General features: G+C 36.9%; 1 protein-coding gene across 17 annotated transcripts; it reads right to left on the minus strand.

The window, feature by feature from the left end:
- Positions 1-26716, minus strand: CCP110 (centriolar coiled-coil protein 110). Of its 17 annotated transcripts, none has more exons than XM_026003197.2 (17): positions 26457-26668; positions 25980-26094; positions 24464-24609; positions 22294-22449; positions 17999-18127; positions 13334-14984; positions 10452-10582; positions 9815-9992; positions 9130-9269; positions 8781-8897; positions 8074-8175; positions 7775-7891; positions 6231-6304; positions 5626-5688; positions 4709-4768; positions 4131-4216; positions 1-1878 (listed from the first exon to the last, which is right to left on the minus strand). In XM_026003197.2, the coding sequence occupies exons 4-17, from the start codon at positions 22432-22434 to the stop codon at positions 1826-1828; spliced, it is 3042 nt and encodes a 1013-aa protein (XP_025858982.1). In that variant the 5' UTR covers positions 22435-22449; positions 24464-24609; positions 25980-26094; positions 26457-26668; the 3' UTR covers positions 1-1825. The 17 variants fall into 17 exon arrangements, with proteins under 17 accessions (XP_025858982.1, XP_072609834.1, XP_025858981.1 ...); XM_072753733.1 differs by having other exon boundaries at positions 17954-18127; positions 26457-26609; XM_026003196.2 differs by lacking the exon at positions 25980-26094 and having other exon boundaries at positions 26457-26715.
- Between the last annotated feature and the right edge of the window lie 444 nt (positions 26717-27160).

Consider the following 27160-nt stretch of genomic DNA (forward strand, 5'->3'; position numbering starts at 1 on the left):
TTTAAGATGAAAAGTTTATTTTGCCTTTTGCCTAGAAGCAAAACTAATGAAAATTAAAGTATAAAAATAAATACAATTTACGTTAATGGACATTCCACTCAAAAATAACAAAAATAATGTATATAAATAAAAAATCCATTAAAAGCACAAAACAATGGCACTTTCATAAGAAAAAGCTGTGAACATTAAAATATGTGTAACACACACGCTTTTATCTTAAAAAGAAAAAAAAACTCCTGTTTCTCAACCTTAATCTAAAGCTAGTTTTAGCTTTCTCCAAAACGTACTATTTGTTTCAGCTAATTTGCATTAGTGTACACAAAATTTGTAGCATCTATCTTTCTCACTGGAAAGACCCACAATGATATGAGTAAGCTGTATCCTGAGTTTTCAGAATGATAAAGCACAATTTATCCTATTAAGATATTTTGATATACTTTGCCTACAAATAAAAAAATCGGTAACTCAAACCTTTTATACCATCTTCTGATTTCCTGGCTCACTCATTCAATAAATGATACATCTCAATAAAGAAAATCCAGTTTACAACCGGAGTAGATTATTATTGTCTTGTCTTACAGCTGGATGTAAAAGCTAAATTTTAAATAGGACAAAATTGGAGAAAACCATCTTTATCTCCACCTTCTTACTAGGATATTAAGAATATATAGTCTTCATTTTCAAAATACCAGTTTCATTTTAAAATTCAAGTTAGAAAGAGTAAATGTACATAGTCCCAATTTTATGTGAAAAGCACAAAGCCCTTTTTGGAAATGGCATGATAAATTAACAGTGACATTCTCTTTCATAAAATCATGTTCCATTGGTAACCTTTTTTGATTTATATTTTAAATGAATATGTTAGTAATGAAAACCTTAAATATCAGTGCCTCTTACAATATTACTATCCCACTGGAAAATCTAGACTTATTGTCATATAGCCCTTTAGTCTCTCCTAAATCAAGTAAGCTAGAAAAAACAGACTACGAAGGAACAAAATGCGCAGACCAAGAAAATAGAAGTGCATGCAGTGTGACTCTATTTTATAGAAATTGGATGCACTGATTCACTCCTAGGTGCTACTACATTCAAGAAGATTGTGCTCTCTCCCTAATTTGTTAACCTCCAAAGAAAGATTTTATGATTTAGGAGAAGTGTTTCCAAGAGCACTGGGGTAACCTACATTAAACATAATATTTCTGCACAAGACAACTAGCGGTTAAGAGGAATGTATACCGTTAACCAAAAGGGTGGCCCCCAGCTACTTCTGTGGTAAATTCTGAGTAGACCACAGCCAGCAGGCAAGTGAGTCCAAGAATATGAAGATGGAGAGATTAATCAGTGTTTAAATTTTACAAAACCAGGGGAAAACATCCTTTGGCAGTAATTTTCCCCCGAATAGAACAGTCTCTAATTTGTTGATTCAATTTAGTGGTCAGTGTGCAGAGGTGAATGAAATTTATATTTCCAAACTTATTTGTAATTTATCACACCTTTTCGATATTTTATAGAAATAAACCCAAATGTCCAAAAACATTCTCAGCAGACATCTGGGTACAGAAAACAAACTTATATTTGTACAGGTTAAGCAGAGAGATGGTCTAAGATTACTAAAGTGTCTTCACCCAAACCTAATGTTACGAGGATAATGAGGGGTAGGGAAGGAATTAGCCAGAGTGATCAAGTTTGCAGATAATTGCTCAGCCCTTTGATATCACTTTGCCTGTGTAAACGGTCCAGGATTAACTAAAGAGTCCTGGGCAAGGGAAATAGTACACAAAGCCTCCCACCCTGGCCCTTGTTTATCCTAACGAATGTTGTCTTCTTAAATTGTCGCAACATTTGGCCGCTTTCTTTGGATTTTTCCTGCATATACTCCTAAAAATAGAGCAAAACTAATATTATTTCTCTATGTCAGTTTTTCTAGAATACCATTTAACAAGTGCTTACTATATACCAGGCACTAAGCTTAAGTGACATACATTATCATATCTAATCCTTACATAAAATAATCCTGAGGTAGAAACTGTTACTACTGTTTTAAAGATAATAAATTGAGACATGGGAGAGTAAGTCACATGCCTAACAGCCAGAAGTAGACTCTGAGAACCCAGCTACACCTGATTTGTTGCTTTACTTAACAATCATTTTGCATTACTCCTACTTTGCTTTAATTAGTGGTTTCTGAATTTCACTATAAACTCCTGAGTCAAACACAAGACATCAAATGAGCAAATATGTTTTAAAACATGACATCAGAGATTGCAATTTAGTTTGTAAGAACTATAAACAACTTTAAGTGCTTTGCAGCAAAATGTAACCACCCCTTAGCATCCTACTTCAGTCTAAGAGTATGAAAGTCTATCATCAAACAAAAAATGAGCTTTCTATAAGTTGCTTATTAATAAAGGGTTTGTTCTCCCTGCAGATCAAAATAAATCATAAATTTCAAGTTTGTTTGAAACATAATCCAGGTCATTAAAAATCTGAGCAGGAAAGAATAGTCTTTTCAACTGCAACTACTGAGGCCCTATGTTGAGATTCAGAGTTAGAATTTTAATCAGTCACATATCCCAAATTTTCAATTTATGTAAAACGATAGAATCTTTAGTCTTTTTTAATTGTCTAAATACAGCACTCATGTAGAAATGTTTAGAAAAATAGGAAATTTGTACTTGTTTAGATATATAATAATTATACGTGTTAAGTTCGTTTGTATTAGAATTATGTTGCAATGCAATTAAACCTAGTTCTAGATACTGAACTGCAAAGGCCTCCTGTTATTCATCCTTCATACTGTTGAGTTTTACTTGCTCTTTTTTTTTTACAGATTCACAAGGGACAAAGAGTGGAGATGAAATGCATGAGACAAGAACATGGATAGTCATCACTGTGGCAAATGGAGAATATCACACAAAACAGTACTAATTCCTCAATGAATCACCAACTGGCCAGGATTTATCACAATATATAACTCTAATATGGGAAAAAATTGAAAAGATCATAAAACTTCACATAACTTTACAAGCAACAGATCTAGTGTTTGGTCTGAGTTCTTCTAGTTACCTTTCAAACCAGCTGACTCTGATCACCTCTGGAATAAATAGATCCTCAACATAATCTCCTTTAAAACAACTCCACTGACTGTCACTCACAGTGACTTCCAAAAGATGACCTTTTATATTATATTCTACATATGTAACATTATGAATTAAATTCACTATATATATATGCAAAAAGTCAGCAATCATTTCAAAGTTATCAGTATATCTCATTCCCTCTTCGAACATATGGGAACAAATAGCAGTAACACAAAAAAATTTTGTTCATTCCCTCCTAATTTAGAGGAAAACACTTAGTAATAAAAGCTCTAAAATATGCCTAATTGTATGTTAATGGGAAGATTAGAATTGATTAAAGATTTAATCATCATTGCCTAGTGATTTAGATTTTCTTTTAAATGTTTAGAAAGCAATATAGTTAAAGCGAAGCATTTTGAAAGTATTTTTAATGGATCACAATTTTTGGTGAGCTTATCAAAGTGTCTTAACAAAAATACCTACAAAATAGTAAAACATTAGCTTAACGGCTTTGCATTATTAGCTTAATACTGAACTTGTCTTCTTGCCACCATAAACAATTTAAAATCCATAAAATAACAAAAATAAAACTTACCCCCTCCCACCTGGCATATTCACATGTGATCTTGTGGCCAGAGGGAGAAATTTTTCATCACTTTATGTGCAGATACAAATATTCCTGGGTGATACACTTCCCCAAAGCTGAACAGACACGCACAGATGTAGGCATCAGATTATTATACTTTACTCATTCATAAAAAGGCTTTCTGAATTAAGCATGTATAATTCTACAGGTTTTTGAGATTAAAAAAATGTATAGTGTTTCCACAGGATCATTACAGACATCAAGATCAGAACCACAGTTTTACTATGATCTCCTGACTGCCACAAAATACTAATACAAATGATCACTAGCAGGAATGACTGTGAATATGCCCAAATTATGGTGGCAAGGAAAGACAAGATATTACATCTGTGTGGCCTGCATCATGGGGCAGCTCGTGCATGTCCTTCTATTAAATGGGTTTCAGGAACTCATTTGCTACACACCTGAAACAGGCGCTCTGTTAGGCACTCTGCTCTGTGAAGACTTCTGTCTATTTTGCACAACCCCCTTCACTGATGTCTTAGGGGTTCTAATTGAATATAAAAAAATTAATAAGTCACTTGCATTAAGGTCTAAATGTTCAACATTCAAAGAAAGCAACCATACTGCATCAACAGCTCAAAGTATAAATAAGCTTGAAAAGGACATAACTCTCACACATGCACACAGCAAAGAAGCTACACTTTGCTTCAGCAGGAGACTAGAACCAAGGTTTATGCTTTGTTGGAAAATCAGTTTGGTGATGCTGAACTTACTATATGGATGCTTACAATACTTAATGAGCAAAATGGTATGAAATGAAAAGTAAAAACATGCCAACATAAGATGATAATTAAGATAAAATACACAACAGTACACCAAAGGGTTATCTTTGAACACAAAACTTTAAAAGATCTTCAAAATGCTATGAACAAATCACATTTGTAAAAGAGTTCCCCTTTATGTAAAGAGCACTAAATTATTTTCCCTGCTCAAAGCTAATCTTGATTTGGATGTTTTTACCCAGAAGTGGCATTCTTACCCTTGTCTACTAAGTAGCCTATGAACTGGTGCATTCTGTCCTTGGTTTGGCTGAAGGACTCTGTTGACAAAGTAAGTAAAAAATTAAGAAGAGAATGACATAATTTCAGTTTTCTCCCCATTTTCTATTAATAGATGAAAGATGCTTAACAGTGGGGGGGGGGGGGGTTATCTATGCAAATAGGCCAATATAATACCACACGGAAAATCAAACTGACTGACGCCTATTAATATGGTACTTATATTTTACTCACGGAGAGCCCAAATCTTAGGTTTTTATCAGGATGTCCAACATAAATGTTTAATTCTTGTGTTTTTAGATAACTTATATATTTTACAAAAACCAACTTTTCCTTTCAAACATCTAAGTAACATAATTCTTGTAGAGAACAGGTCAGAAATATTAAGCTAGCTTTCTAAGGTTTTTGAGTTTTGTGGGTTTTTTTTAAGACTTTATTAGAGAGCATGAGTGGGGGTGGTATGCAGATGGAGAAGCAGACTGCTCTCTGGGCAGGGAACCCGACTCAGGGCTCAATCTCAGGACCCTGGAATCATGACCTGAGCCAAAGGCAGACACTTAACCCGCTGAGCCACCCAGGGGTCCCTAAAGTTTTTAAATAAGCATCCAAAGTAAGTCCTGGACTGTGATCTGAACTCGGAACAAAGGGGGCTGAAATTTCTATCTGAGATGGCATATCCTAAGAAAGCTCCTGAAACATCTGGTCTGACATAATAACCAGGTTACATGACCCAGTGTTAATATGGATCTTGGCCCCTCTTCAATCCTGTAGTCAGCAGGGAGTGTTCTATTGATATAAAGTTAGAACTAAACAGAAAGTAAGGTTGGGATTTATAAAGTTTTCTTTCTATTTTCTTAATAAATAAGTAACTTCACAGAGACAAAGTGATTTTTCTCACCTTGTTTCAGAAGGATTTTGTTTAACCAGAAATTTCTTATTTGGCATTCCCATTTCAGCAGCTCTAACACAACATAAAAATAAGAACACACAAACAATGTATTTAGAAAGGGCAAGAAAATGCTTACAGATGTGTTCAGGATGACAGAAATAAATCATTTCTCAGTTGCTGTACTACTCAACTGTACTAAGTGCACTAAAGATGACTTTCCAGAAAGAAGCAGCTTATTAAGATAGTTACTATAATGTTCTTTGTATTAGGTTTCCCTCCCATGAAGTCTTTCAAATATTAGAAAAAGAATATATTCAAAAGATATAAAATTAATACTGAATATAAAGATTATTTTTAAGGCTGAGTGGCTATCGATTATATAAGTTGAACACTGTACTAAATCAATTTAGTAGTTGATACATTTACCTAAGGATGAAATCAGATTTTATCACCTGAATAATAAAACTTTATATAAAAAAGGGGATTTCTATCAACTTAGCTGTAGAAAAGTGATCTTTTTTCTAATTTGAATACACAAATAGACCAACAGATGACTAAAATCAATTGGTTTGATAATAATTGAATTAATGTGACATGAAACAAAGAAAACTTACTTCATGTACTTCTTCCTATCAAGAGACTTCTGTGTTGCAGCTGACAGGGCCACTCGTGGACTTTTCATTTTGTCCTTGAAAATACCAAACAAAAAGTTTCAGTGGTACCAGTAATACCACTAAAATAATATAGGATGATCTTAAACTGCACGGAAAAGCTTCTCTTACTAACAGTTGGAACTTTAACTTAGTCTTTCTATAGAACTACAGCAGTCCAATTTCTTAAATCATTAAAAAAATTTTTCCCAATGAAATAATATAAATTTAGCTTGTTTTTCTTTTGTCAACATTAAGACCACTGATTCAAACCACACACTTCCAATCTTCCAACACCCTAGTATATTTCAAATAACTCTGGTTTCCAGAAAAGGCAAAATCTCCATCATAGTTTCAAGGAAATTAAATCAGGAGCCAATGATAGTTTTTTTGTAAATCATCCAAACAACATTCAAAGCTTCAACTCCAAAATCCAATCACAAACAATACCCAATTCCTTTAAATCTGTCTTCAGAGTTAACTATTGCTGGTAATCCTAGGAACTGCCTGTGCTTAAGAATTGTAGGAAGGGTTCCAAGGTCAAAAATAGAGAATGAGATTTGGTATCAATTACCCCAAACCCAAAAGAACCTGATTGTGAAATAAGAATAAATAAATATATTGGTCTCTGCCTCTGATTCCTGCTAATATTTGATCTTTGTCCCCACTTCCTAACACAGAGCTCCTAAAACTCTTGTAATCTGAGATAGTGATGCTAGAAGCATCTTTTGCTCTAATATTTGGTCTTTGACCTCAGTTCCCGACACAGAGCTCCCAAGTCCCCTTGGAATTTTCTGGGTGATAGAAGCATCTTTTATTCTAATGAGACAACTTTTGGGGGGCTTCCAGGTGCAGACTATTCATCAGAAAGACCAAGCATAAGTAGAAGCTTGGAACTTTCAGCCTCACCCCCTTATCTTCCAGAGACAAGAGAGGGGTCAGAGATTAATCAATGATCATGCCTACATAATAAATCCTCCATAAAAATACCTAAAGTATAGGATTCAGAGAGCTTCCAGATTAGTGAACACATCCATGTGCCACGAAGATGGCATACTCCAACCCCACTGGGACAGAAGCTCCTGCCCTCAGGACCCTTCCAGTCCTTACCCTATGTGTCTCTTCATCTAAGAGTTCATTTATATCCTTAATTATGTTATTATATAATAAACCAGTAAATGCCCTAACTACTGTGAGCCACTCTAGAAAATTATCAAACCCAAAGACAGAGTTGTGAGAATCCTGTTTTATAGCTGGTCAATCGGAAATACAAGTGACAACCTAAGACTTCGGATAGGGGAAGTCTTAACTGCCTTCTTAGCTTGTAGTATCGGACTCTTAACTCTCAACTCAGAACTGAATGGAATTGTAGAACACCCCACTGGTGTGGGAGACAGTGGGCTGTGTGTGGGGAAAACTCATACATCTGATATCAGAAGTACCCGAAGTTTTAGGAGTATAGAAAAAATAGTTTTTCATTCACTCATTAAAAAAATCAGATAACATACCATTTGCCTGAGCATTTTTTCTTTGCGAACTTCTCTGTCATGATGGAGAATAGACATTCTTTCAGCTGCATCCATTACAAAGAATATGTCATGAATACCATACAGGGCAGCTCGCAACTAGGTTCAAAAGAAGAAAATATTGTATCCACTTAAAAAGATGAGGTTTGAGTTCAGTAATATCACATGCACTCTCACTTAAAGTTTTTAAAAGTTTTAATTAAAACCTATTTTCAGTGGTTAAATGGAGGGAAAAATATAAATTTCCATTTCTTAAAAGCCTTTAGGATATGTGCATTTACCTGAGCTAACACTCTTTCCTGAAGAGAAGCATCTTGTGCTGAAACAACTCCTCTCTTTAATGGCGCTTCTGACTGAAAACTCCTTATAAATTCCATAGTGTCCTGGAAGAAGAAAACTTCTTTCAAAAACCACTTTTCTAGAAAGATTCATGACCACTGGAATTTCCTTTTGATTTTTTTTTCTCAGCCAATTAAAATTACTAAGAACATATAAAACCATTACTTATCAAAAGTCAAGCAGCACTCACTTTGAAGAGAGACAAATACACAAATCGCTTCATTTACATACTTTAAAAAATCATCTGAATGAGATTCATCAGATTTCTTTTTTTTTTAAGATTTTATTTATTTATTCATGAAAGACACGGAGTGTGTGTGTGTGTGTGAGAGAGAGAGAGAGAGGGAGAGAGGGAGAGAGGCAGGGATACAGGCAGAGGGAGAAGCACGCTCCATGCAGGGAGCCTGACATGGGACTTGATCCCGGGACTCCAGGATCATGCCCTGGACCGAAGGCAGGCGCTAAACCGCTGAGCCACCCAGGGATCCCCGATTCATCAGATTTCTATAATTGCCTACATTGCAATGACTAAGAAAAGTTTGATTCACCAAAGTTCTGAACTATATGTCAACTCTAGTTTATGACAAGCCGTCATTAAACTGAGAAACTGAGCCAAAAGTGAAATAGGAACAATGAACCAGCTCCTTACTTTTACAGTTTGGCGAAGTTGTTTCAGCTTATCTGTCTGCATAAGCCTACGAGTAAGAAATCCTTTTGCCACTGCGGTTATCTTGTTAAATTTTGTTTGTACTTCTGGACTGAAAACCTTGAAGAAAGCAGACAGACACAATGATTCAAGAATCTGAGCTTTATACTCCTTAATCTATTACAGTGAACTAAATTCCTCTATGTGTGTATGCCCTGTGTCAGTTGATTTCCGCTAAGAGCTAAGCTATTTGATGTAGGGCACAAACATCTGTCCTCATGTGTACAACCTCAGATAATGTACTAACTGTAGCTAGATAGACAGACACGCAAATATCATTAAGTTTGCCCACCTGAGACCATTTAGGTTTGGCCCGTCCAAAAGGCCTTGTTACTGAGAGTTTGGTCAAGCCACTAGTTGATGATCCCCAGAGGTAGAAGGGTGCTTCATTTGCAGAAGCAAAGCTATGCTGCAGGGCAGAATTTGTGAAACCTAAAGAAATATATGCACAGTATTATACTCGACATCACATAATGAGAATATGCAGGACATCCAAATAAACACTTAAGACTCTCTAATAATAACAACTGCCTCCGAAACTAGTCCATGTGCAAACTTAAAATATTTATGGACTTTAAGCTTATGCACCAGATGGATCTTTTCAATACAAATAGCTTTTCAGGATAATTGAAGATGTGAAGATAAGCTCTTGCCGGGTCTGAAGAATTAGATGTAATTCAAGATCACCGGGGAGGCAGCAAACCGTTTTCAGCTGAAGCATATCCCCTGCTGCATGAATAAACAAAGACTGGGCTCTGAGTCAAGTTTCCTGATATTTTCTTTGCTAAAGTGGTTTGTCTCATGAACACCTGCTCACCAGTCTTTGATCTGCTATCATTTAATTTTTAACTAGTTACTAGGGAGCTGGCAAATAGAATTACTTGAAGAATAGAGCAACAGCTTTAAAGTGTGCCAAGTGAAATATCTTACTATAGGATAATTTTTTTCAAACAGAAGAGAGTTTTTTAAGTATTTACCAGAACTATTTGAATTTGAAGTATGGAGTGAGTCCACTTGAGACAACATTGTTTCCAGCAAACCAGAGTCGCTTATTTTTCTCCATTCTAAGTCCACTGCATTGTTAATGCCTGATTCAGAGGCTTCAGCAGCAATCACCTTCTTCTCTTTTAACATTTTCTCCTGTTCTTCTATTTCCTATAAATTAACAGTGTATTATATAACGTGCTACATCTTTTAATTATATCCCAAAATACCATTATTCTAGGCTTAGCTAAAAGTAATGACTATCAGCAAATGATTAATTTCAAGTTTTCCTACCTCCAATGAAATCTTAAAACAAGTATTCTTCCTCTTACAATACACTCTTGCAGAATGCATATTTCAGCATCAATATATAAAATATCTTTGAAAAAGAGTAAATGTTTTGAGTCAAGGATTCAATAAAGTATCCTTTTGATAAATTATGCATTTATTTTTAGATAAGAAGCTATATATTAAACCTTACATTTTGGCAATATCCATGTATCAGAATCAATCACTCCCTTAGATTAAGATACAGACGAATACGTTATAGTATCCTATACGTGATCAAAATTCACATTATCCCTGGCAAAATTCCACTTACCAGCCCCATATCCCTACGTTTTAACTCACCTTCTGCAATCTTTCCTGTTCCCTTTCCTGCTCAGCTATGAGTAGTGATAACTGCTGGGCGTGCTGTTCTTCTAGCCTCTTCCGCATTTCTTCAAAAGCTAACATCTTGCTTTTTAATATCTCCTCGCCTTCTGAAAAGAAACATGTCCCCTCAAATTTAGAATATTTACTAACATCTATACACAGTCAATATAAATTATGCTTCCAATCAAAGAACATTCCTGGATCCGACATAACACAATCAAGGTACACGAGGTCCCCCACTCTGAACCACATTCTCTTCTGGCACAAACCTCATTTCATGCTATCAAATAAAAGCCTGCACCTCACCACCATATCCATTCACTCAACAGATCCCACCACAATCTGAACCAATGGAACCACGACTATCTGTTTAGTCAAGATTCTCCTTACTCAAATAAACTTCAAGATGTGATTCTCGTCTGCATCTCACCTCTATTTATTCTTCTGACTCTGGTCCTTCTCCAGGATTTCTGGTATTTTAGCTTGTAGTTTTATTTAGTTTTGATTTTTTTAAATAAATGTTCCTTTGATAGTGTAAAGCTCCTTAGCTTCTGGTTCCATAAAGCATTGGATATTAAAACTTCAGATATTTAAATTACTAACTAAAAAATTAAATCATTATGATTATGCAACTTATTAAAGAAAGTGGTAAGACACTCTGAGATGTTGAAATACCAAGTATTACACAGATGTAGGACTTGGATCCATCATAATTCATGGATCCATCACAATTCAACTGAATTCAAAGAATCATTCGTTCCAAATATACAGTCAATGACTTCCATTAAAGCATATTATATTACCTGTATGCTATGCTATTCCCACAATTTATTCCTAAATATATTTTATTCAGCTACAGTTTGCATTTGTTCATGTGCAATTTTTCACAGGCAAAAGGGAAAACTGGGAAAACAGGAATAGTATTGCAACTTTCAGCAAAAAAAAGGACAAATCTCTTCAGCTCAACCAACAGCCAGAGGCCATTTAGCTCTATCTTAAGAATTTCTTAAGTGAGGGACACCTGGTAGCTCAGCGGTTGAGAGCCTGCCTTCAGCCGAGGGTGTGATCCTGGTGTTCCAGGATTAAGTCCCACATCGGGCTCCCTGCATGGAGCCTGCTTCTCCCTCTGCCTATGTCTCTGCCTCTCTCTGTGACTCTCTCATGAATAAATAAATAAAATCTTAAAAAAAAATTTCTTAAGTGAGCGCCGTCCAGGGCCTCCTTTGACAGCAAGCTGGCCTCACCTAACATGCACTGGCCAAGCTCCTACTACTAAAGCTCTGTCAGCTTTAGTAGGCAAGCTCCTACTAACTGCCCCCTGGGTAGTTAGCTCTGTGGACCTCTGGTGTTCACAGAGAGCACCTCCCACCGGGGTGCATCGGCTATCTGCATTATCCACACTGGCTCCCGGGGAAGCCATTGACTGATGTTTTCATTAGAGCGCTTATAAAGATACACAGGTTTTAAATAGTCTGTCCCAACCCTATCTTTCCTATAAACTCCGTTATTTTTAGTGTGCAATTTTACAGAATGTGAAGTTTTTTTTCAGGAAGATTTATATCACATTAGAGCTGAAATGTTTATGTCCAAGAACTTCATTTACTGGACTCATTCTTCCACATCAGTAATGAAGAATTATGAACCATGACAACAAAGTAAGGAGCAATGAAGATATGTTTTCGCAAGCTGCTGCTAATATAACACTAGACGTGAAAGAAATTTGAAATAATTTTTACCAATAAACATGTCATTCCTTAAACATTACTCACAGAGCCAAATTATTTGTGATTTTTTTTCTAATAATTTGCTGTTCAAGTGTTTACTGAAGGACCAAACTACGTGAAGATCTCATTATATATGAAACAACAGGGACGCCTGCCTGGGTGGCTCAGCGGTGTTAAACGCCTGCCTTCAGCTCAGGGCGTGATCCTGGAGTACCACGATCGAGTCCCACATCAGGCTCCCTGCATGGAGCCTGCTTCTCCCTCTGCCTGTGTCTCTGCCTCTCTCTTTCTCTATGTCTCTCATGAATAAATAAATAAAATCTTTAAAAATAAATAAAACAGACTGATGAGAATATTAGAAACCACATTCCAAAAGGAAGACATCATAGCAATACACTACATTAAAACTATGATATTTCATATAAGAACTTTTTCCTCCAGTCATTAACAATATTCTCTGATACAAAGTGAACTGTGATTCATATTTTAAATGAGAAAGCTTTTTTCTTTTTTTTTTTTTTTAATTTTTATTTATAATAGTCACATAGAGAGAGAGAGAGGCAGAGACACAGGCAGAGGGAGAAGCAGGCTCCATGCTCCGGGAGCCCGATGTGGGATTCGATCCCGGGTCTCCAGGATCGCGCCCTGGGCCAAAGGCAGGCGCCAAACCACTGCGCCACCCAGGGATCCCCTTTTTTTTTCTTTTTTTTTTTTTTAATTTTTATTTATATAAATGAGAAAGCTTTAAGAAAGGCTTTCAAATGGCAATAAACTATAGCTAGTTATAGGTCCTCTGATAAGAGAAATGAAATGAAAAACCCTGATGATCAGATGAGACAATTATTATTGTTTTTCAAAATGTGAATTAAAAGTATTCAATAAAGGTGGGTGAAAAAATGATGCCTAGAGGCCCATGGGTGGCTTAGTCAGTTAAGCAACTCAGGTCATCACAGGATCCTGGGATCGAACCGCACATCTAGCTCACTGCTCAGCCTGGAGTCTGTTTCTCCCTCTGCTCCTCTCCTCTCACTCATGCTCCAGCTCTCTCTCTCAAATTAAAAAAAAAAAAAAAAAAAGTATTCAATAAATGTGCCATCTGCTTGGCAGGTATCAAACACTTCAAAGTTTCCTTACCTTTGGAACTACTTTCTAACATTTTATTCTTGTTGATGTAGACAGATCCCTTAGGGTATCTTTTTTCTGGCAAATGTTGCCTTTCCTGTTCAGCTACTCCAGTTGTTAAGACATAAGGGCAGTTTTCTTTTTGCAAACTATCAATATCTAAATCAAGTCTCCGTTTAACTTTCTCAAAACTGTTATCCAAAAATGGTTCATTTCCACAGGATACTGTAGGGGTGTCCATCTGCTGTCTGGTATTCTGGTTTTGCATGAGTAAAGGAGATGGGTTTTTTACATCATAAGACTTATTCAGTTCCACTTGTAAATTGCAGGTGTTTTTCTCTAACACATTGGCTGACTTGAGTCCGCTCATAGTTCCAAAGTTTTGAGTCACTATACACTGACTGGTGGCATATGGCTCAGGCAACCTTGGCATTGCAGTACATGTACTGTCCATTTTGAGTGGTCCTCTCCCATCAGATGTTAACTGACCTTCCACAATAGCAAGTCCATGGATAACCTTGTTTTCTAACTGATTTCCTGAAGACTGGCATACCTGATTTGATTTACCTAAAACCACTTCCTGTATGGCTTCAGATGTATTTTTGGTGACACAGACCTTGCTTGAACAAACTCCAGCTAAATCAGCTGGTAACTTTGGCACACTTTCAGGTATATTTGTTTCTTCATCAGTAGCTTGAACAACTAAGTCTATCGTCTGTTCTTTTCCTTTAGGACTTAATTCACAGGCATTTACTGGGTTATTTATAAGTATATGACATGCTGATGATGGCCTAGAATGCCTTCGATGCATTTTAGGACTCAGGCTTGGCTCTGGACTAGGTAATTTGGCATATGAACCAGTAAGACTTTTGATAACATTATTTTCGGGAACAAAAGTGGGAATGACTTTAAAATCAGAATCGAGGTCTAAAACAGTGCAATGGCCAGTTCGTACAGGTATGTCCACTTTAGAAAAGCTACCTAAAACGGACATATTCATGCCGCTTGCTTGAGTAGAAGCACCTTGGAGGAGAACATTTGATTTATTAAGGCTTGGTTTGTCAGGAACCAGAGAAGCACAGTGTCTGCCAGCCAGCTGCACCTTCTCCCTCCCAGAGTCAGTCCCTTTAACAGCCTCGTTTTCTTTATCTGAATGACTCTCATAAACACTTCTTTTCACACTACTTCTCAGACTACGTCTTGATTGTTCTCTTTCTATATATTCCTTTGACTTTTTCATCAAGTTCTGAAGACTCATTATGTAGGGATCCGGAGTAACTTCTTCCGAAAGTGATGGGTCCTGTTCTTCATTGGTTGGGAAGAGACCATTGGGTGTGAGAGTCTCCTGAGGGGTTGTGGAGGGGGTCTTTACAGAAGCTTCATTTTCCACAGAGCTAATAATATCTGAACTATCACAGTGCTTCAAAGAATTAAATTCTGAGTCCCTAGTTAAGTCTACCCCATTAGATTTAAATTGGTCCTCGTTATTCAATGGCAAAATTCCAGTTATCTTTTCAAACTTTCCTAAAGTAGAGTGCTCAGTAGGGCTTGGCAAGATATTTGGAAACATAGCAGGGACATTCAAGTTTCTGACTTCTGAATCAGAGTAAACTGTTTCAGTCTCCCACGGATCAAAATCACTGGCGTTAGGTGCTTTTCTAACCTGGAAAAGGAAATTTAAAAATTAGTATTTTCTTACTGCAGAGAAAAGCCTTTGATTTCATTGTTTTATAAAATAAAATTGAAATAGAAAATTCAAATATTCTAACATTTGAGAACACAAAAACTAAGATAATCCTTCTCTATTGTATCCTATATCACAGAACTCAAATTACTATTAAAAATGGCTACTGATAAAATTTTTAAATAAAATAATTTAAAAAAATAGAAACATCCCAGCCTATTTATTAAAAGAGTATAAGCAAGAAAGGAAATGATCTAATCTGATGCAAATTTGTACATATGGGGATGCCTGAGTGGCTCAGCAGTTTGGCACCTGCCTTCGGCTCAGGGCGTGATCCTGGAGACCCGGGATTGAGTCCCACATAGGGCCTCTTACATGGAGCCTGCTTCTCTCTCTGCCTATGTCTCTGCTTCTGTGTATCTCTCATGAATAAATAAAACCTTTTAAAAAAAATCTGTCCATATGTGCATGGGTATACACACACATATATATTCACATATCCATGCACAATTTAATCTTGGAATCGAAGGGTTTTCTTTAACTTTCTTCTGTATTATATGTTATTAATGTTACCACTGTTCTCCTATGAAAGCTATCAACTAAGGATACTGATATATGATATAAATAGCAAGTAATTAAATTTCTCAAATGACTCTTTCTTTAACAAAGACTAACTTACCCAGGATATAAAAATAATTCAGTAATCAGACTCTTGCTTCCCATATGCTTACTCCAGATTTTAACTAAAATCCTTCTATATGATAAGGCAAATTTATAGTTAATGATAGCTCAGCCATGTAGCTTAAGTTACTCAGAAATAAGAAAATTTTCAACTTAAAATCCAATTCATCAAGGCAAATTTCAATTTGATTAACTGATGATCATTTTAAACAGCAACCTGTTAGAGTTTTAGAACAAGAAAATAAGTAAAAATTTATAAATTAAGATGAGAACTGAAATCCAACAGAAAAAATAAAATTACATCTTCTATCTAAATAATTTGACCTTGCAAAAGAATAAAGTGAACGAGGATGGTTTTTAAAGATTACACAGGAAGGATATATTAAACTGATGGAAAAAAAATAAAATAAATAAATAAAAATAACACTGACGAAAATTATCATATTATAATATCAATACAGACTCCAGAATCCTGAATATTAAAAAAGATCTTTAGGTTGTTGTGTATGTGTTATTTTTCCCTAGACCATATGGCACTCCTGTTTTACCTTACAAATCCCAAGACATATAATGGTTTCTAGGTACTATGCAATAAACAGCACAACAAAGTATACTTAGTCACAACCTCAAGACCAAAATAAAACAAAAGGGAAACATATTCACCAAGTCCATGAATATGTTTACAGGCTTACATAAAATAAATTGTTTCCTTAAAATATCTCAAAGTTCACATTTGTATATACAGCAGCTATGTTTTTGGTACAGTACTAAAAGGAGTTTTTGTTTAGAGAATTTAAGAATAAAAATATATCACAGAATGATAGGTTTTACAGAGACTGAAGATATCTGTTTGTATGATTTAAAATTTCTCTATCTGCGTAATTAATTCATTACTCTCTAGTTTAACACTGTACATGCTCTATTAAATGTTGGAAGTTTTAAGACTCAACAATCTCATTACTAGTACATTTGATATATTCACTCACTGAACCAATAATTATATGCCATTTTGTTTCAATAATAGGAAACATCTAGTAAATCCAAAATCTACCCTTATTGTGCTGCACTATATTTTTTAAACTTAATATAGTCATTACAATCTGCAAATTAAAATCTACTACCCACGTGATCCCTGGGTGGCGCAGCGGTTTAGCGCCTGCCTTTGGCCCAGGGCGCGATCCTGGAGACCCGGGATCGAATCCCACATCGGGCTCCCGGTGCATGGAGCCTACTTCTCCCTCTGCCTATGTCTCTGCCTCTCTCTCTCTCTCTCTCTCTATCATAAATAAATTTAAAAAAAAAAATTAAAATCTACTACCCACAGAAAAATGAAGGTAGCAGTTAGTGGGAAACAGCCTAAGGTTTGTCGTACATGTATCATCTAGTATGAATTATATAAACTACAAACCCCTAAGGAAAAAAAAAAAAAGTTAAGATGTAGCCAGCAAAACAGAGCTACATACGGCAGAAATTATTTGTTCAACGTAATTCATTTTTTCTTTAGTATGAAATGATCCACACTCTAAAACAAACTGTTTATAGAAATTTATTTTTTTTTTTTTTAAGATTTTATTTATTTGACAGAGAATGAGGGGGAGAGAGAGAAAACACAAGCAGGCAGATTGGCAGGCAGAGGGAGAGGGAGAAGCAGGCTCCCCACTAAGTCAGGAACCCGAAGCGAGGACCCAATCCCAGAGCCCTGTGATCATGACCTGAACCAAAGGCAGATGCTCAATCCTGGTGCCCCTTTATACAAATTTAAATTCAGCTAAATAAAAATAATTGCAAAAGGCATGAATGTATTGTTTAAATGGTTTCAATTTAGATCTAAGATGCATCTGGACAATTCTACTTACATAATCTAAATTGCATTTGTGTACCTAAGAAGAGAATTTTCACACACACACACAAAATGGGGGGCAGTTATTTACTTTAGCAGAGAATGAGAATAAGGTCATTGACTCAATAGTCTGATTAGTTCAGAGGTAAACCACAATGGCCAATTCTATTATTTTGTCACTGAGAATTCCGTGTTTTTAGAGTCATAAGACACAGACAATAAGCAATTATATTCAGGGAAGGGCTCCATTGTCTAAGTACCCTCTGATTCAAGTACTGGGCATCACTAATAAGCAAGTGAATGTTCTTTGGAGTAACTGAAATGGAATATCACAAACCACTAAGATTCTCAAACGTAAGAGTAAAATATATTGGTAACTAACTAATAAGCACAAACATATTTCTGAAAAAGTATCACTACTACTTACCTCATGATTTCTTCACTATAATTTTAAAACATCGACATTACACACCTGAACATTTTCAAGAATCTCCTGGACCCGAGTCAATAAAGCTTTCTTCCTATTAACATGCTTTCTTGTTTCTACATCAAGTGCTTTCTGCTTCTCTTGTTGCATTTCCTTTCTTTTCTCAATGTTAAGCTGCAAAACATCAGAAATATGTAATTATTTCTCATAAATTAAAAAATGCCTTAAAATCAGGAATCTTTGAATCAGAATGATTAAAACATGCAACAGGTAAAGCTATAGGAAAAGAAATCTGAACAGTGGTTAGAGGTAATGAGTGGGATGGGGCAGGGGAGATCTTTTTGTGGGTATGAAAATATTCCATTTGGGTGTGAGTTTCACAAGTGTATGCCATATATCAAAACTCAGGGAACTTTAGAACTTAAGATCTGTGCATTCTACTGTATGTAAATTATTCCCAAATGAATAAAAAGTTAAAGAAGAAAAAAAAAAAAAAACCTGTTCACTCATCAAATGCTCTAAAATGAGAGAGAAACTGTTTTGGCCACTGCTGAGCTTATCATTGGCAGTATTTTACTCCACAGGGTCAGATTCTTCAATTTCTAATGTTCCAATCAGCATACATTTTATCTCTTTGCTACTTCAAGAAAATGTCTAAAGGCTTAATGATGAAAGAAACAGATAATGTTTTCTTTGCCTACAAAATGAGAATATGTTAGATCCCAATTCACTGTACCTTCCAGTAAAAATATAATTTACTTCAACAACTGGAATTTTTAAGCATTACATCTTTTTAGTGAATTTAATTTTTTTTTTTAAGATCTTATTTATCTATTAATGAGAGACACAGAGAGAGAGGCAAGAAGATAGACAGAGGGAGAAGCAGGCTCCCTGCGGGGAGCGTGATGCAGAACTCGATCCCAGGACCCCAGAATATGACCTGAGTCAAAGGCAGACGCTCAACCACTGAGCCACCAGGCACCTGTGAATTTAAATCTTAATTATTAAGTTCTAAGAGGTTTAGTCACTGCATTAAGAAGTCAAGTGTTATCTTAGACCAATATAAATGGAAAACATGTCATAGGGATGCCTGGGTGGCTCAGCAGTTGGGCATCTGCCTTCGGCTCAGGTTGTGATCCCAGCGTTCTGGGATTGAGTCCCACATCGGGCTCCCTGCATGGAGCCTGCTTCTCCCTCTGCCTATGTCTCTGCCTCTCTCTGTGTGTCTCTCATGAATAAATAAATAAAAACTTAAAAAAAAAAAAAAAGAAAACATGTCATAAAAAATTATTCCAGAATTATACTATTCATCTGTCACATACAACATAAAATCACGGACAAAGGTCTATAAGCATCAGATTTTGCTTATAAATAAGTAACTGATGGAGTCACAGACCCTATACAACAAAGCTCAGATATTTTGGTTCACTTTAAACTAATCAAGCAATGTTACCAAGTAGCTGGTAAAAATGTTTTAAAATTTCTATCTGCATGGTATCAAAGAATCATTCCACAGTTTACTTGCTAATCACAAAGGGGGAAAATGTATATTTTCAAAAGTTATCTGGCAGTCAGCACTTATAAAAGCAAGTAAAACTAAACATCACTAATAGGGAAACAACTAGAATTATGTAACTTCTGATTAAACTTAACACGGAGCATAGGGCATAAGCTCCAAAGAGTTCTTGCCAAAAATGTTTAACCTGACTCTAATCAAACGTTTATTTTTTTTCTAATAAAACTTTTATTTTTTAAATTTTTTTTCTAATAAAAATTTTAGACTTCATTTCCAATTTATAGGAACTACAGGAACTAGTGGACACATAAAATTTCATGAAGAAACAATCAGACAAATCCAAAGTAAGGCATCCTATAAGATAACTGGACTGGTCTTTACAAATTCACTATCATTAAAAAAAAAATTGGGGGAGGGATCCCTGGGTGGCGCAGCGGTTTGGCGCCTGCCTTTGGCCCAGGGCGCGATCCTGGAGACCCGGGATCGAATCCCACGTCGGGCTCCCGGTGCATGGAGCCTGCTTCTCCCTCTGCCTATGTCTCTGCCTCTCTCTCTCTCTCTGTATGACTATCATAAATAAATAATAAAAAAAAAAATTAAAAAAAAAAAAAAAAAAAAAATTGGGGGAAACCTGGCTGGCTGAGTCAGTAGAGTATGAGACCCTTGATCTCGGGGGTTGTAAGTTCAAGCCCCATGTTGAGTGTAAAGATTACTTAAAAATAAAATTTTTAAAAAAATTTTTTTTCTAAGAGGTAGAGGAACTGTTCTAAATCAAAATAGATTTTAATAAACATAACAAGCTAATGCTATTTGTGAACTCTGGACCTAGATTAGAAAAAAAAAAGGTTATGATATTTTGAGCATAAATGGAGAAATCTAAATATGAACAGAATATTAGATGCTATTAAAATTATTATTAATTTTCTTAAGGTGCGATAATGGTATTGGAATTTTATGTAGGAGAATATCTTTATTTTTAGAATATATACCAAAATGTTTAAGGAAAAAGTATTAGGTATCTGCAATTTTCAAATGGCTCAGCAATAAAACAAAAAATGTATGTATATACACACATATACATATATATAAAATCACAAACATGATAAAGATGACAAAAATGTTAAAAACTGTTGAACCTAGATGATACATATATGGGTGGCCATTGTATTACTCTTTCTATTTTTCTGTATGTTTGAAGATTTCATCTCAAAAAGGTAGCAGGGGGACGCCTTGGTAGCTCAGTAGTTTAGCGCCGCCTTTGGCCAAGGGCATGATCCCGGACACCTGGAATTGAGTCCCACGTCGGCTCCCTGTATGGAGCCTGCTTCTCCCTCTGCCTGCGTTTCTGGCCCTCTCTCTCTCTGTCTCTCATGAATAAATAAATAAAATCTTTGGGAAAAAAAGGAAGCAGGAAATATTGATCTTTTAATTGCTGTTATACAAAAAAATGTTAACTCCATTTCTTTCAATTATATGAATTTTCTGATTTGAAATAGTCATACACATTTTAAAAACATACAATCAGTATGAAAGAGTTTATAATGAAAAGTGTGTTTTCCTTCTTAAACTGTATTCCTTTATCCTTCCTCAGAGAAAGAATATTCCTTTATAAAAACTCAAATAGTTAACACATATATATGAGCACTTCCTATGTTCTAAGCATTTTACATGTATCAGATCACTTATACCTCAAAACAACACTGTGAAGTAGATACCTTTTTTTTTTTAAGATCTTATTTTTTTATTCATGAGAGACACAGAGAGAGAGGCAGAGAGATAAGCAGACACCCCATAGGGAGCTGGATGCGGGACTTGATCCCAGGACCCCAAGGATCATGACCAGAACCGAAGGCAAACGCTCAACCACTGAGCCACCCAGGTGCCTCAGTAGAAACAATTTTTATCCTCACTTAACAAATTAAAAAAATGGGCCTGCAAGTTCACACAGCAGGTAAGCAGCAGAATAATGATTTAAGCCAAGACCAGAATGCTCTAGAATCAGGCTTTTAACCACTATTCTACCCTGCTCCTAAGAGCACGATGTGTGCAGTGATTTACAATAGACTGTGGAGATCTTTCCATGCCTGCACATTTAAGTCTATTGTATTCGTTTTATTTATTTTTTTTTTAATTTTTTTTTTTTTAATTTTTTTATTTATTTATGATAGTCACAGAGAGAGAGAGAGAGGCAGAGACACAGGCGGAGGGAGAAGCAGGCTCCATGCACCGGGAGCCTGATGTGGGATTCGATCCCGGGTCTCCAGGATCGCGCCCTGGGCCAAAGGCAGGCGCCAAACCGCTGCGCCACCCAGGGATCCCTATTGTATTCGTTTTAATGTCATGAATGAGATTCTATAAAATGGACCACAGTTTGTTAAACTAGTCCACTACTGATGGACATCTAAGCTGTTTGTTAATCTTTTGCTATTTTAAACAATGCCACTCTATAACTTGTACATACTTCTGGCACACAGAGGAGTAGAAGTCTAAGATATTCCCAAAAATGGAACTGCTAATTCAAAAGTTATACATACTTTTAAATTTTGATAAACACTACCAAAATGGTCTCCAAAATATAAAGTCAAGTGCTTCTTTCAGCAAAAATGCAGTATAAGCACCTTTCCCTCACAATATAAAGAACACTAGGTCTTACTGGATCTTTGCCAATCAAGCAGATTTTTAAAATGCTAACTCATTTCTATTTTTTTAATAATGAATGAGGCTTTTTTTCAATGTTTATAAGCCTTTCTTTTGTTTTTCTGTAACTACCTTAGGGATTCACTGCAGAAAAAAAAAAATTATTTAAAAATCAAAGAATGTTTACCAGGGGAGAAAGCACAGCCACTCCATGGAAGCGAATAAGTGAGATGCTTTCAGACTGGACAGGCAGAAAGCTCTCTGTGGATAGTGATGCATCTTGGATTCTGGCAAGACTGTTCTCACAGAACTTCTCATACTCCTCCATCTTCCCACAATTACACTGTAAGAGAGAAAATGTCATTTTTAATGTGCTGAAAAAAACAGACCTTAATTGTTTGGCAAATTTTATCAAGCACGAATATATTTCTAGAATTCACAATTCTTATAATTGGCCTTCCCAGAATTTTTTTTTAACTGATGTGCAGCTAATTCTTCAGTATAGGTAAGTACCTCAAGATCCTACCCAGTTAAGACTTGCTTCATATATTAAATGTTTCCGAACATACGTATATACATCGCTTCTCAGCCTTTTGGCTAAGATCAAGTGAACATATGTATATAAATCAAGTTTTAAATATGATTTGTTTTAAATAAAATAAATACATAAATATGATTTGTTAGAAAAGTACTAAGAACTCATCAGTGAAAAATTCTTATAGGAAAAAAAGTCCTATATCACTTGCTAACTTATAAAATAGAATACTGTATTTTCCTTAGTAGGACTAATCTACACAAGGAAAACTAAATCATACAAAGGTAGAAATACATTTATAGCCAAAAAAAAAGACAAAAAGGCTATTTACATAAAAGAGGGTATCTACTTTTAAAAATTCTTTTGTTTTCGTGGAGTTCAAAATCTATTACTTTCACATCTTAAAAGTATATTTTGACTCCATGGACACCAGCCAAATCAGTCAGAAGTGTAAAATAGAATATCTACTGGCTCTTGTAAAAATTCTATTTCATTGTCAAAAACTGGAGCCACCACCAAACCACTTAAAATAACCAGCCCAGTAATTCTACAATTTCTGGAAAATTGTGATGGTGGCTGTGAAAATTCAAGATAATCAGGAAAGATTAGGCAGGATGTTCGTTCATTTAGCTAGTGTTAAATATTTGATTGCCTGTTTCCATAGCACTATGTCTGGCATTGTTTCCTTTAAACAAGTAAGGGAAAATAAAAAGAGAGACATCATTAGACTCTTCAACAGCCAAGGTTATGAATTGTGAAAACAGAAAAACTAATACAATAATGTTCCCTTACGTGTTCAGTTTAAAACAATTAACAAAGAAGGGGGCAGGACAATTCAACCGACGATGTGGGATATGCAGAGATGAAATAAGATGGGAGTGTGATACTGTCTTAAGCCTCATGGCACTTAGAAATTCAATACACTAAAGGGTTAGGGACAAATTACAGCACAATTAGAAATGAAGAAAAAGCTTATTATGATTTGATTATAAAAAAATAAGATATATTGCTAATATTGACCAAAAGGTAATCCTCGTATCAACAAAACTTCTTCCTACATCCCACTGATTCTAATTATTTCTATATTTGATTTATGCAAAGTGTGAGTTTAATTTCAAAGAAATGGATCTCTAGAGTGTAAATGAGACTGCTTTGCAAACATATTCATAAAACAAGCAAAAGTAAAACAACACACAACCTGCATGACAACCATAGCAAGGCCTCATTTTTCAGTCTGGATTTCAACCCATTATGCTAGCTTAACAACCAAAACATGCAGAAGCTACAATATATGAGAAATTCAAATGATCCCATTTCTACTAAAATACTCAAGAATATTTTTTAACACAATTCCTGCACCCAGCATTATAGGAACCTAAATAGAAATATACTTTCTGTGGAAATACAAACAAAGAATGATTCCATTTTAAAGGTCTATTTCAAACATAAGGAATAAATAAAATATTCTTAGGGCAAGTTTATTTTTCTTTCAACATCATATACATATGCCTCATTGCATTGGGAAGTTAAATTCGCATCTCTTCAAAAGCACCCATATGTCATGAATATTGCCGATGTACAATAAAATAATTCACAGCATAACTACGGCAAATGATAGTATATTAAACACCCAAATACAAGTGCTAGTATGGTTGATTATGGGAATTACCAAATGATTCTAGGGTATGACTGAATTTTTCTATCCTTCAGTCTCAACTTGGATGTCCCCCTCCTCAGGCCATCCCTGATAATCCCTTCTACATTAACCCTATAGTCACTATCACATCACATTACCCTGCTTCCCAATTTTCACGACACTTACCACTATCTGAAATTATCTTGTTTATTTCTGTGGGTTCTGTCTGTCTTCCTCCACCAAAATGTAAGCTCCATAAGCACAGGTACCTTTCCAGTCTTGCTCACCACTGAATCCCCATTACACAGAACAGGATCAGCACACAGTAGGCACTTGATAAAAGTATTGAATAAATGAATTAGGGAAATTAGCTCAAACAATAATGTAAACCAGGGTGAAAAAAAAGAGCGTGGACTATATAGGAAAGAAGCTAGCAGGGAAGAATGGAATTTAAAGAATGGTAGTTTCATGGATGACCCTATTCTCTGAAGAACCTGGTACCTCTAAAATTGCAAAGACAATCATTTAAAAAAATGAGCATCACTGGGCGCCTAAGTGGCTCGGTCGGTTAAGCACTGGACTCTTGTTTTGACTGAGGTCATGATTTCAGGGTCCTGAGATCCAGCACCTCTCTGGGCTCTGCACCGGGCATGGAGCCTGCTTGGGATGCTCTCTCTCCCTCTGCCTCTGCCTTTCCCCCCTCCTTTGTCTGTGTCTCTCTCAACCTTCCTCTCTAAAAAAAAAAAAAAAAAAAAAAAAAAAGAGCATAAGAGCATCATATCCTATATGATTAAGCAAGAGGGCACTTCGTTTCTCACAGCACAATTACTTGTCAGCAGAATTATTTTTGAACGGAGCCTTGACTACAATGCCACTCCAACCACAAATGTACTGACCCATACTTTAACATCAGGCATTACTGGTCCACCTGAATTAATCATTTGTCAGCTGCATCAAGTTCAGACATGCTTTGTCTCTCCATTTATACCATGACCCTTCTCCAAACGAGCCTCTTTGCAAACCCCATCAATCCATGCTTCTGCTACCCGCTCCTCACCAGTGTGTTACTAGAAATGTCACAAAAGGGAATGGTAAAACTAACACATAACAGACCTTGCCTTCATTCCAAATCCTAGCTGGCCGCTTACCCCCTTCAGTGTTCCCAAAGACGTAACCTTTTTCCATGCACAATAAAGGGGAAGATTCCTTATTCGGCCATCTACTAGCTGTACATTCTTGGCAATTTACTTGCCATCCCTATGCCTCAATTTCTGCATCTGTAATGCCGGGATAATCAGAATTATCTGTCTCAAGAATTCAATGAACTAACGCCTGCATAGCAATTAGCATAACGCAGGACAAGCAGAGAAAACATCAATAAACGGAGACGGCTATTACTAAAAGGACGACGAGGATCACGATTTTTTTATGAATTCCTGGAGGGCAACGACAGTGCTTCGTTCCTGGTAGGATTTAAATGTAACTTTAAAACATGGAAAGAGGGACACCTTCCTCGTTTCGTTGTTTCAGACCCCCTCCTCGGCGAATCGATCTCTGGGCGCCTTCCACTCGCCTGAACTGGGGGGGGGGGGGGGGGGGGGGCGTTGGGAATTGGGGTCACAACCAGATGAAGCGGGGTGGGCATCACCTAGCAGCATCAGGAGCAACCAAGAGAATTTGCCTTATTAGGCCTCAAACTTACTCCCCCAGAGTCGCGAGGGCAGAATAAACACCATCTTATCCTAAGGCCTCTGGCTCTGGTAACCGGCTCTCCGAACGGCCAGTGCACACCCTGACGACGTCTCCCTCGCCAGCAACTTGGGAGGAGAAAAATGGTCCAGTTTTATCACAGGAGGTGATTCCCCGGCTCTTCCCGAGGTTATTTGCCAGGGCCCCTCGGCCCTGACCCCAGCGCCCCACGCCCACCTCCCCCAGCTCCTCCATCCCAGCATCCGAGCATCACCTCGGCGCCGAGTGTCGCTGGTCCCCGCGCACCTATCTCCTCACACCCGCCGGCGCCTTTCTCTGGGCTCGAAGGCCCGGAGCCCAGCCCCTGCGTTCGGGTGTGAGGGTGGGGGGCAGGGAACCCTCGGCTCTCAGGGCGCCAACTCCGCCACCCCCGGTGGCCTCGCAGCGGGGACCCACAAGGACCTACCTAGCCCCCTTCTTACGCACACACCTGATCTCCCACGGCCCGGTCAGGTTTTCTTTTCCCCTCGCCACGGGCCTTGTCAGGAAGCAAACAGCTCAGTTGGTACTGACAGAACACAGCTCCGTCCGCCGCCTCCTTCTCCTCCTCCTCCCCGCCATATTACGGGTCTCCGGCGGCAACGCGGGATCCTGGCAACCGCCACCGCCGCCGCCACCCGCCCGGGCTCCACCTCTTCGGGCGGCACTTCCGGTGACTGCTTCCGGAGCCGTTGGAAACGTTGAGCCTCCAAAAAACTACAATTCCCGAAGCGCATTGCACGCCCGCGTAAGCTCCCCGGCCCGGGCACTTGCGTCCTGGCGTGATACTTGCTGAAAGCGCGATGCACGCTGGGAAACGTAGTCTTGACTGAAAACTAGCGCCTTTTTATTTTTTATAAATTTATTTTTTATCGGTGAGCATCTGCCTTTTTTTAAATTTATTTTTTATTGGTGAAAACTAGCGCCTTTAAAATTATAGCGTCTTACAATGTGAGCGCTCCTCAGCTCTGAAGCCCAGCCCCCTTAAGTGTTTATTGAAATTGCTACTTTTTATTTATCGGTCAAGAGATAACCTCTTTCCAAAAAAAGAAAAAAAAAGAAAAAAGAAAGATAACCTCTTCCTTGTGGTCGCTGGAAAACATAACAACGTTCACCAAATTTTTTCTCCGTAAATAAAAAATTGCTGAATCCTAG

The sequence above is a fragment of the Vulpes vulpes genome, chromosome 3 (assembly GCF_048418805.1).
Source record: "Vulpes vulpes isolate BD-2025 chromosome 3, VulVul3, whole genome shotgun sequence".
In the NCBI taxonomy this organism is placed as follows: domain Eukaryota; kingdom Metazoa; phylum Chordata; class Mammalia; order Carnivora; family Canidae; genus Vulpes; species Vulpes vulpes.

Excerpts from the sequence above, each read along its gene's own strand:
- CCP110 (XM_026003195.2), bottom strand. The coding sequence starts at position 22,434 with ATGGAGGAGTATGAGAAGTTCTGTGAGAACAGTCTTGCCAGAATCCAA. Across the intron at positions 10,583-13,333 it reads GTTAGAAAGTAGTTCCAAAG|AAGGCGAGGAGATATTAAAA; the intron begins GTAAGGAAACTT and ends GTTTCTTTTCAG. Across the intron at positions 9,993-10,451 it reads AACAGGAAAGATTGCAGAAG|GAAATAGAAGAACAGGAGAA; the intron begins GTGAGTTAAAAC and ends GTTAATTTATAG.